This window comes from Sceloporus occidentalis, unplaced genomic scaffold, assembly GCF_023333645.1.
Source record: "Sceloporus occidentalis isolate IW3139 unplaced genomic scaffold, rSceOcc1.0.p SCAF_5, whole genome shotgun sequence".
NCBI classification, from domain to species: domain Eukaryota; kingdom Metazoa; phylum Chordata; class Lepidosauria; order Squamata; family Phrynosomatidae; genus Sceloporus; species Sceloporus occidentalis.
In genome coordinates, this window is record NW_028316985.1 from 29,033,993 (window position 1) to 29,045,944 (window position 11,952).

Sequence of the window (11,952 nt, forward strand, 5' to 3'; positions counted from 1 at the left end):
TTCCTGGAAACTTCCCATGGAGCAGCAGCAAATGGCTTGTGGACTGACACCAGTCCAGGGACTTGAGTAGCACTGTCTTAAAGAATGGATTATGATAATTATTTTTACTAGGTGGTCATGTGCTGGGCATTTTTATATTATGCAAGCCTCATTCGGAAATGGGCCAGAGTTCACTATCCTAGTTTTTCTGTACTGTTTCCTGTACCTGCTAACATTACTCAGAAGAAAAGGCATGCTATAAGGGTAGAAATCAAAAATATAGCCGTGTTAGTCTGTAGAATCAGTATGTACTGTAGAGATATCTTGTAGCACCTTTGAGACTAACTGAAATAAAGAAGTTGGCAGCATGAGCTTTTGTAGACTTCAGTCTACTTCCTTCCTACTATATGCATCTGAGGAAGCAGACTGAACTCTACAAAAGCTCATGCTGCCAACTTCTTTATTTCAGTTAGTCTCAAAGGTGCTACAAGATATAATTATAAGGGGTTATGTCAGTATGTTGCAATATGCAAGCTGCGCTTTCTGATTCTCTGACAACATTTGCTTGTATTTTGTTCTTTTATATACCTACTGAGTGAATTCTGTTGAGGTCAGTAGGACTTATTCTTAGGAAAGGGCTAAAACGAGCATAATCTAAGCAGGCTTTTTTTCATATGGTAGGACTGTCTTTCTTCCCATGTGCTCTCAAAGGCTGTCACAACGGTGTGGAGAACCCAGCCTAATTCTGCTAAAAACTATTGCTTTAGTGGAATAAGTTAATAGAATACTTCCCATATACACACATATCAGATTGCGGTTCTGTAAAAAGTCCCCCCCACCATCCCGCGTTTTTCACAGCTTGAAGAAGCCATGCTAAAGGGTTTCACTGAGGAGAAACTAGGATGGGCCCTTCATTTCAAAAGGGAAAACATACACATCTCTAAAGAGATGTCATATGGTAAGAAGTACCTAAGGTGACTGACATAGGGCTTTTTCCCCCTTCTTCAAAGTGTCAGTGGAAAACATGGTAAGGGGCTTTTAGGAAAAAGGATCAAAATGTTACCAACCTTTACAACTTTTTTCCATAATCCACATATAATATGAGATGATCATCAGATGTGAGGCAATGAGAGGCTTAAATAAATCTTTGCTAATACTGTTTGATTGACTTAATCAATAATTAATCATCTTTATATGAGGCTGTAGCTCATGGAGTAGATATAATTGGATTAACGGTGAGGGGCCTTTGGAGCTTTGAAGAGATTAAACCGGCTGTCAATCCTATAATTAAACAGCCGCAAACAAAAGCAACAGTTTAAAAAAAAAAAAGAAGGGTGGGGGAAAGGAAAAAGCTGGCTGAATCTAAATGAATCCACAAGTACTTAAGCACCACTAGAGGATGACTGTGTAGCCCAGATCGCTTTTCCAGACTGACTTCTTTTGCTCAGTGAAATGAATATGTATGCCATTGTGATTCTGAAATGAGAAGAGAAGGATGCCTGTTCCCCAGAAAGACAGGTGGAACCTCAGCAACCATGTTAGTAGTAGCATTTAAGAAAAAGCAGGGGAATTGTCTTTATTTACTCATTTTTATTTAAGCAATGAACCTGATCTTTGTTCTTAGCCCATTAGTAGTTGCGTTCTATCTGGGGGTCTTTCCAGTTAGGTCTTAATTGGCTTAGTAAATACGTCTTGCCTGAAAGAAGTCTTTATCAGTATTGTATCACTGCCTCCCACTGTCTGCCAACCCATTTTATGTATAGCTTCATTCACCCTTTTCATATTCAGAATCTCAGCTCTCTCAGAAATGAGAACCGCTGGTGCTTGTATTATCCCCCTACCCCATTAGTGTTGGCTTCGTGTAGCTTCCAGGATGATAAAGATTTATTGGATTATATCTCACCTTTTCCTCAGAACTAGGATTCAAGGCAATTCAGAACATAACTTAAAAGCTAGTACAAATAGTAACCTATGTTCATATTATTAAAACAGCATTCAACAAGTTGAAATTGCTAAAGAACAGGATGTATATTAGGAGGGGTTGTATTTTTAATTATTATTTTAATTGAGGTATTTAACATTTTATTTCAGTTGTATTTTAATGTGTAGGTTATTGTTGATGTTGTTGTGTACCTTCAAATAAATTTACAGCAACATTATAAGAGTTTTCTTGGCAGGATAACAAGTTAAAACTTGTTGAATGCTAATTTAAAACTTATCGAATGCTATTTCAATAATGTAACATTTTTTTATAAAATTAAAATAAGCTACAATATTTAAACATGTTATGTAGTGGCTTGAAAGTCAGACTAGGATGTAGGGAGACCTGAATTTGAATCCCTGTTCGGCTATGGAAGCCCCTGAGTGACCCTGGTCAAGTCACAATCTCTCCGACAAAGGCCATGCCAAACCTCCTGTGAGTAAATCCTGCCTAGAAAACTCTATGATAGTGTTGCCATAAATCTGGGTTTATTTGAAAGTAGACAACAACATAAACAACAACGTGAAAATACAATTGAAATGTTATAATTCAGTGATGGTGAACCTTTTAGAGGCCGAGTGCCCAAACTGCAACCCAAAACCCGCTTACTTATTGCAAAGTGCCATGTCCCTCTGGTTTTCTAGTAACAAACTCTGGCAAATCCTGTGCTGAGGCGACGGTACATGTGCCCACAGAGAGGGTTCTGAGTGCCACCTCTGGCACACGTGCCATAGGTTTGCCATCACTGTTATAATTCCTCAATTAAAATAATAATGATTAAAAATTTAAACATCTAGCTCCTGCCTATTATACACTGTTATTCATCATTGTTGAGTGGCTGAAAACATGCCTGAGTGTATAGATTTTGGCCTGCCAGTGAAAATGTAGCAGTGAGGGGTGAGCCTAGCTTCCCTTGGGAACAAGTTCCACAGCCTTGACACAGTCACCTAGAACATTAGCATCACTGGAGAGGTGCAGTAGTGCAGCCCACACTAGATGATACCTCAGAACAGGGATGATACCAGGTTGGGCCCTCTCCCCAGTGCTCCCCCCACTTGCCGTCCTAATGCTCCCATCCCCCATGCACCCTCACTCTGAAGTGAATATATAACCTAAATATATATGAAAAGTGTTGTTGCTATAAGTAGCATTATCACCCTTATAATCATTATCACCACCTCTGGTCTTGGTAGCATTCCAGTTTTTAAAAACAGTCTAATCTACCCTGTTGCTGAAGTGAGCTAAAAATGAGGGCAGAAATTTCACACTGATGTTAAATTTAAATGTATCTTTTAAATAACACATTGAATGTATGACTGTGCCGGTGGAAGTTCTCAGTACTCTTTTTAAAAATGCTGTATATTAAACATAACTATCTTTTTTCTTTTGCTTTTCAGAGACAAAGTTATAACACCTATGGGAGTGCGACCAGATGGTACAATGACTCCTTTGGAAGAAGTAGCCTGCCAGTATCAAAGGAATGAACAAGCGAGTTCTGACTCTGACTAGAGCATCACTTGTTTTGCTCATCTGACCCAACTTCCCTTACAGCCACAGCTTTTTATGATATAAATATGAGACCTTTCACATTAACCAAGTATTACAACAGTTTTATCAATCAAAATATTTAATTATATTTAATTAATTATAATTATATTAGCATTTCTAAGACCTCAGTTTATATAGCAACTAAAACCCCAGTTTGTTAACTTCCTTAATGGGATTAAAAATGTAATGTTAAATCTAAAAAAAATATTGAAATGTTAATATTTACCTATGGCACTCTTCTTTTTTTAAAAAAGCTTCCATTTCAGCCCCTTACCCAAGTGAAAGAAATTGAACGCCTAATTTGGCTTGGAAAATATGAAATTTCTTAATATTTAAAATTAAACATATTAATCATCATGACAGAATGATTATGACACAGGCAAACTCACTTCCATTGAAGACGAAGTTGCCCAACACATGCATTTATTTAATCATCAGTTATTTCCCATTCCTCATAATTATGTAGTCTTTCAGGGAGTACCAAAACTTCTTTATACTGTCAGCCTTTAAATAGATTTTCAGTGTTTCTGTACTGTTCAGGATCCAGGTCAACCAAATGACAGTTTTGTCAGGATGCTTTCATTTGTCCCTAGATCCAGGACTGAAAAACAGGCTTCCTTCTTATGACTTCAAGTTAGCTGTGTGCCCTGCTCTGGAGAATAATTCCATAGCATACATGGTGCACACACCCCAAATTTTGCCGTGTGAGTGAATAACTTAAAGAGATACAGACTTAGAGAAAAGGGTTGGGTAACAGCCCTCTTCTGCTGCCTAGTTGTCTTTTGAAAGGATATGTGTGAAGAAAATGAGGAAATCTGCCTAATAATTACTAAAAAGTGAAGAATATTGCATTGTACCAATAAAACTTTGTACACAATTAAATGTGTTTCACTTTGAATTTTTGGAAATGCTATACTCATACTTCTTTCCAGAACCACTATAGCTAAGACACAGAAAGGGTTATAATTACAGCCTGCACTAACTGAAGTTTGCACAAGACAATATCCTAGTGCAGGGGTAGAACAAATCCAGGGCTCACTTTTCTGCTCTCTTCACCTGCTGTAGTCTGCAACAGCAAACACATACACACACACCCCAAAACAATACTGCAAATAGCTTGAAATCCACTTCTGGTTTTGTAAAACTCAGGGGCACAGAGAGAGAACAATGTATAGTCAAGCTCTGTGACTTGTTTTCAAGAAGAACCTCCATTCTTGAAGATTTTTAGAAACAGCAGTTCTAATTTTTTGGCCTATATTTTTCAGGTTCTGGGTCTGGAAGAGGAAAGGGAGCTGCCAAACAGCCAGGGAGGGATGCATGATTACCACTTTGTCCCCAATGGTAATCAGATAGTGTTTATCTGTTTATTTCCTTGTTGAATAGCTTGAGTAAACAGACTATATATAATTCATGATGTAAGTTAATGTGTTCATGCTCTACACAATTACATGTAAGATTGCCCCTTTATTTAGAGAGACATTACCAAAGCTACTTCATTGATACAATGGTTTCTATCCTCTGTCAATAACCTCCTATGATTTGAGCCCTGATTGCAGTTTCATGGTGGAGATATTAGCAGGTATTGGCCAGAATCCTGTTGGCTACATACCAAAACATTACACCTATATGCCTTTTTAGGATTGTGGAAGAAGGCATCCAGCAGCTCTCTCATGCCATAACTGTGCACGAGTATGCAACCTACCTTTCTTCTGCTATCTCCTCATGGAAGGTGAGGGGTAGCCTGGCAGCAGCCATCTGCATTAGTATATCCAGACACACAAAGAAAGCATCACCCATTGATTTGCAAGGACTCATTCCAGATCTCCACACACCATTGTTATGTGTGCAGCTAGAGAAATGCAACCAGACACTCCATGGGCACCTATGCCATGCTCTTGCCGCTAACTAACTGGGGGAGGGGAGGGTGACTGGCAGCAGAAACAGAATTTATAGTTGCGTATATATGGTAGCTTGAAAAAGAAGGCTGCTGTAATTGTATAAATGCATGATGGATCACATAAATGTTTTATTTACAAGTTCATTGGAACCATTCAGATGAGTTGATAGGGCCTAGCCTAGAGGTGCTCTCTTTAAGAATGACCTGCAGAATTGTGGTTTAAAAATGGTGCAGTATGTGTGTACATGACCCCTAGCCAAAAGCCAGCTGTGGTTCTGCATGTTCCCACAGGCTATTGTTTGACGACTGCTTTATGTACAAATTGAAATTAGCATACTTCAATTAGGTACAAAACTTTAAATCACAGCTACTATTAAATCAATCCAACATTTATGACTTGGCTATAAATTGGTTTGTTTTCTTTTGCAACTTTTTTCTTTTGTAAGTATCAAATATCTTCTCAAAGCTAATAAAATGGAGATTCAGAAATGCTTTGCTTGCTAGGGGGCATAGCATTTTTGTGACATACAGTCATTCTTCCCTTTCTCTTAGACAGCTGATTTATCTTTTCAGTTGTCCTCACAAGTTCTACATTTTTCTCTGATATAGAACAACCCCTGCTTCAGGAATGAAGGTGGGCAGTTGAAAGTAAAGGCATTAGTGATCCTGTAATTTTCCCAAACTTAACTGGCTTTTCCTGTTCTTTTGGATTGTTTGAAATCTCACCCCTTTTAGGCTATCCTCTTGTAAGTACAGGTAGAGAAATAAGTCCACAAGCTAGAGTTTGGACATAGTAGAAGAAAAATTAGAAAATGTTGCAAGAGAAGTCTGTTGCAGAAGAAGTGAAGAAAAGATCAGCTTTTGCTTTTTCCAAAAAAAGCTGATTTCTTTGAAAAATAGTGCAGAAACAAATGTGAACTTGAGGGATCCTATTATCATTAAATGGTAAGGAGGTGTCATGTTTCCAAAGTCAACTTTAGTGAATATCATCCATTACATTCCTGTTTATCTGCTTCATAAAATGAAGTAGGCTTGATATTTCCAGTAGAAATTTTCTAAACCAAGAATGGGGAGTTGAGAGCCCACTGCAAGTTCTAAACTTCCCTAAAGTGTGCCCGCTTTGTCTCTGGTGTACTCATGTAAGCATGTTGTTGTGTGCCTTCAAGTTGTTTCTGGCTTATGGCAGCCCTAAGGCAAATCTATCAAGGGGTTTTCTTGGCAAGTTTCTTTAGAGGGGGTTAAGTGTGTACTTTATGATGTTGTGACTTGCATCTTGCAAATGTGGAGTACAGTACCTGCCCACATCTCTCTTGCACTTAAGGCACTTTCTGGCACTTGTATGTTCTTCCTCATTAAAAATATTGGCCCTTTTGAACACACTGATATTGCTTGACCACACATCACAGTTTTCCCTAGCAGATGATACTGAAAAACATGCTGCCACTGATCTTGGAGATAATATATAGCTGTCATGTTTATTAACAACTAAAGCAATATCATTAACTGCTTATATTGTAGCAAGTCAGGTACAGTATTATTTCTTTTAGTTCTACCTCATATTTGAGTATATATGTGATGTCTGAGCTGCTAAAACAGAAGTTAAACAATCAGTCATAAAACCAGTAGAACAACAGGACAGAGATAAAACATACGAAAAGATGGAAATGCTATAAAACAGTTGCTGAAATCCTGGAAAACAGAGCGGGGGACTGCAGTGAGAAAAATGGAGTCCCATGCATACCTCTTTAGCGAAAATATTGCAAAATTTTGTCCACCACCACAAAGGTTCTCCAATTGCCACCAACAGTGGGGCACCCAAAGAGGAGTCTCAGCTAATGATCTCAGTGACTCTGGATGGCTGGTGCAGGTGGTCCAGTAGCAGCTGAACTCTAGGCCTTGGAAGGCTTTGCATCAGTTCTTTGAATTGTGCTCAGAAAATGCAGGCATTTTGGGCCGCAACAGCTTCACTCCACCACCACCACATTTTTCAATAGTTCTAGGAGGTTATCAGATTCATGCTAATTTAACAGAAGTGATTCTATTTGGGCTGACTTAGTGCCAGTGAATCCATCACAAGCAAATATATTCCTTTTCTCTTGAACAAGGAGAAAAAGGCACTTTTGCAGGATAGGTCCCCAAAGTGCGAGAGTTGATGTAACAAGTTATTTAAAGGTGCTGTCAGGAAAGGGAAATTATTTCTAACATGCAGACCGAGGTCCAAAACACTGCAGAAACAATCCAGTTTGAGACAGCTTTAACTGCTTTGTACCTCTTACAAATTCTTACCCAGAATTGTTACCTACTGACAGTTACTATTAAACAATGGAATATGTTTGTTCACCACATTCCACTTTTATCTATGTCCTTTAAAAAGCAAAACAAAGTTTCCTTAAGGAGCAGTAAGGAATACTTATTAGAAACTTGCAAGAACCTTTGATATAAAGATTAATTTTCACTTTTTTCCAAAAAGTACCATTTCCCAAACAGTAAAAGCACTTCTCCATTATGTGCATCTTAGGTTCAAAACACAGTGTAGAAACAATCCAGTTTGAGATCGCTTTAACTGCCCTGGCACAATGCTAGGGAGTTCTGGGAACTGTCGTTTTGTGAAACATTCAGCCTTCTCTGTCAGAGAGCTTTGGTGCCACAATAAACTACAATTCCCAGGAATCCCTAGCACTGAGCCAGGGCAGTTAAAGCAGTCTCAAACTGGATTATTTCTGCAGTGTTCTTTGGACCCAAATCATCATGTTTTCCCACTATTCTGCAGTTGTGGAGTTATTCTTTGTATAATCATAAAAATGTAATAATAATTAGTATGTACATTTTCCTCAATCCCTTTTCTCAGTAAGATGGGGAAAATGTAACATATACACAATATATAGAAACTACAACTTTAAAAGCACACTTGAGATCATTTTTGTTAATATCAATATTATGCGTTTCAATCAATTTAGCCTATGCACCTGGTCAAAGGTAGTAATAACTGCCATGGCCACTACCTAATTATCATTTTTAAAATTACTAGCCAGGAGCTGCATGGACAATTATCTACAATGGTTTAAAGGTACAATGTGCTGCTTTTTCCCCCTCACAAGAGCAAACATTCCCATATTAATTCACTACTTGCATCTTATTCAGAAAGAGCAAAGTAAACGGTAGACTATAGACAATTCTAAATGAGAATTCCATTGGATTCTGTTAGCACAAAACAACTAATGAAATCCTGAACTTTAATCAGGCAGACTATAAAAAGACTATTCTGTTGTTCAAGCTGTTGAAAACTGGACTCTACACATCTTTAATGAGCAGCAAGCTAAACAGTCAAAGATACAAGTCACTTTATTTTCTAATTCACCTGTGTTTCAAAAGAAAGCAAATCAAGCAGATATGTCTGTTCTCAGATACATAAAATTATTAAACTTGAACAAGGAATATAATAATAATAATAATAATAATAATAATAATAATAATAAATTTTATTTGTATTTCCCACCTCCCTGCGGATTGAGGCAGGATTACAACAGAGAATAAAATCCACAATAAAATACAAGATATAGTATTATCTAAAAATACAATCAATAGAACAAACAACAAAACTACTACCAATCACTGAAATGACCAAATCGTTGTCTGTTTTCCATGCTATCAAAGTCAGAAGTGGGAGTGTCCTTTGAGATCAGCTATAGAAGGTCAGATGGATAGGTCCGCAGGAAGAGCTCTGTCTTAAGTGCCTTCTTAAAGGCTGCTAAGGTGGTAGTAAGACAAATCGTTCCATAGTTTAGGGGCTGCAGCTGTAAACGCTTTATGGGAAGTTGTAATTAGTCTAGTTTTCGTATATTCCAATAATTTCTTCCCTGATGTTCTAAGAGTGTGGGGTGGATTGTGAAGAGAGAGGCATTCCCTTAAGTAACTCGGGCCCAAGCCATGTAGGGCTTTAAAGGTAATGACCAACACTTTGTATTGCGCCCGGAAGCTGATCAGCAGCCAATGAAGAGATTTTAATATTGGGGTAATATGGTCTGATCTTGATGTTCCTGTGACCAGTCTGGTCAACTGAAGCTTCCGAACTTGGTACAAAGGTAGCCTCATGTAGAGTATCAATAACTAAGCAAAGTTTGGATCAGTAATTTTTACGTTCTTCTGAAATTCCTCTTGTCCTTGCTGCTGCTGCTACTGAGACAATTTGGAGTGGACCATAACTTTGTAATAGAATCCATGCTTTTTGGCACAAGTAGACTCCAAGCTCATTGCCCAGCATCCCCAGTTATAAGTTGAGAAAGACTCCTGTTAAAATTCTAGACAGTGCATGCCAGTCATTGAAGTACCAAGCTAGAAGCCATGGTTTCTCTTAGCAAAATGGTTTATTTCTGCTCCTGTAACCATATTGCAGCTTTAGCTGTGCTTTACTCTTGTGAAGGAAGACAAGGACCAGATATTTAACCATAATTCCTCCTCCTCATTATTCATCATAAATGGGATAACATTCTTGCCTAGGGTTAGACCTCTAAAAAAATAAACCTCCCTAAAGAGTAGGGGATACAACCATTGTAACATTTTTACAATGTGAACTATTTGAAAATCCGACTTCGATATAAAACAGAATATAAATTTGAGATATTTCAGGCATCGGAAGTCATATACACATTGTTTCCAATAATATGATAAAGTCACGTTAACACGATACATTTAGCAAACAAATTGAGAAATTTTCAGAGGTAAACCACCTCTGGAGAGCCAACATGGTGTAGTGGTTAGAGTGCTAGACTACGATACTGGAGACCAGGGTTCAAATCCCCCTCAGCCACAGAAACCCAGAAAACTCTTTATCACAGACTTAGGATCATCATAAATCAGAAACTATGGCACACAACAACAAAACCACGTGTGAGTATTTCTTACCTATGAAAACCATATGAAATTCATGTTTTGTTTCAAGTCATTTCCAACTTTTGGTGACCCTAAAGGCGACCCTATCACAGAGTTTTCTTGGCAAGATTTGTTCAGAGGTTTCCCATTGCCTCCCCTGAGGCCGAGAGAGAGAGTGTGACTTGGCCAAGGTCACCCAGTGGGTTTACATGGCCGAGGTGGGAACTGAACCCTGCTCCCCAGAGTCAAAGTCCAACACTAAAACCACTACACCATGCTGGCTCTCATAAAATTCATTCTCATGAAATTCATACGGTTGCCATAAGTCGACAGGAGACTTGAAGGCATGTGCATGCGTGTGCACACACACATGCTTCCTTCCATTTCATTCTGTTACAACGCCCTAAGGCCATAGTGTCCAAGATGCTAGATGGAAGTCTTAAAGATTTTCATTGACACCATGTATTCTGTTAATATCTATATCTTAATGGGTCAGAAGGCAAATTGTTGCCACAATCACTCATGTTTCTCTAGTATAAACTGTGTGACTGCCATCATCCTTCTTTTTCTATAATGTTGTCTCCCCTCTTATGGGACATTACTATCCATCAAAAGATTTTATCCAAATGTACAGTTTTCACATGATCAAACTGAGTTACAATACCTTTGCCCCAATATGTTTTAAGAATACACATCCTTCACAAAATTCTGTATACACGATCAAGACTGTGAATTACCCATATAAATCAGATATGATTATACTATACCAGTCAAAACAGATTCAGTGGGCAACTAACTTTCCATATGTAGCAGAAATTCAGCACAGAATTCCTATTGATTAAAGTATGGTTTTTTTATCTGACTGAAATGGGCATGGGGGGGGGGGTAGATGACATTGTACTCCATAGCACCTCTTAGGACTCTAGTTTCAATAAATCTATGGAAATAATGCAAAATAATTTTCACCCTTACTAATTTCTTGACAGTAAATCTCTTGTACTTTTCCATAAATCCTCTCATATTTTACCTTGTAATTCTAAGCCAACACCTGGTCACACAATCTCCTATGTTTTACAGAAGAAAATGGAGACACATTTGTAACCTTATGATTCTCACACCATCGTGGAAAACATTATTTCAACAACTAAATGTTCTATATTACCATAAAAAGAATGCACATCTAGAAGGACCACAACCCCACAACAAATCAAAGTTTTATGATTCACTTCCTGCAGGATTAAAGCTTTCAAAAGCAGAATGTTTCTAGTCCATATATTTGAAAGGAGAAAAATAAAATCCAGAGTTTGGACAAAAGAGGTCATACAGCTGGGATGATCATAATTACACTATAAATTAAAAACGTTGATGCTTCAGTTCCTTTAGTGTGTCTTTAAAGAGAGAGAGAGAGAGAGAACATTTCTGGTCTTACAAAGTTAAAAATGCAATGATTTTGATCTAGACATATTTAACTCACTGAACAAAGTTAGTCATGCTCTCAACTTGACTAATCGTTCCCAAATATTTTTATTTTGCTTAATTTCAGAGGTGGTTAAGTAGATTTACTGTAAACCTATGCCTTTCCAATAACACACTGCTAACAGTTAAAATGCAGGCACTGGGTGTGAAATAACAAGCTGGGCACTGTGGCATCTTAGTGTTCATACATATGAATTTATAG

The 11,952-nt window shown here is 37.9% G+C and overlaps 1 protein-coding gene across 2 annotated transcripts in view; it reads left to right on the forward strand.

Moving 5' to 3' along the window:
* Window positions 1-4,390, forward strand: part of RIC8B (RIC8 guanine nucleotide exchange factor B) — a 40,587-nt gene extending 36,197 nt beyond the window's left edge. For both annotated transcript variants that reach the window (XM_089528038.1, XM_089528039.1), the window contains exon 10: window positions 3,358-4,390. In XM_089528038.1, the coding sequence (XP_089384164.1) occupies window positions 3,358-3,469 (112 nt within the window). In that variant the 3' untranslated portion in view covers window positions 3,470-4,390. The remainder of the gene's footprint in view (window positions 1-3,357) is intronic.
* Window positions 4,391-11,952: the final 7,562 nt, after the last annotated feature.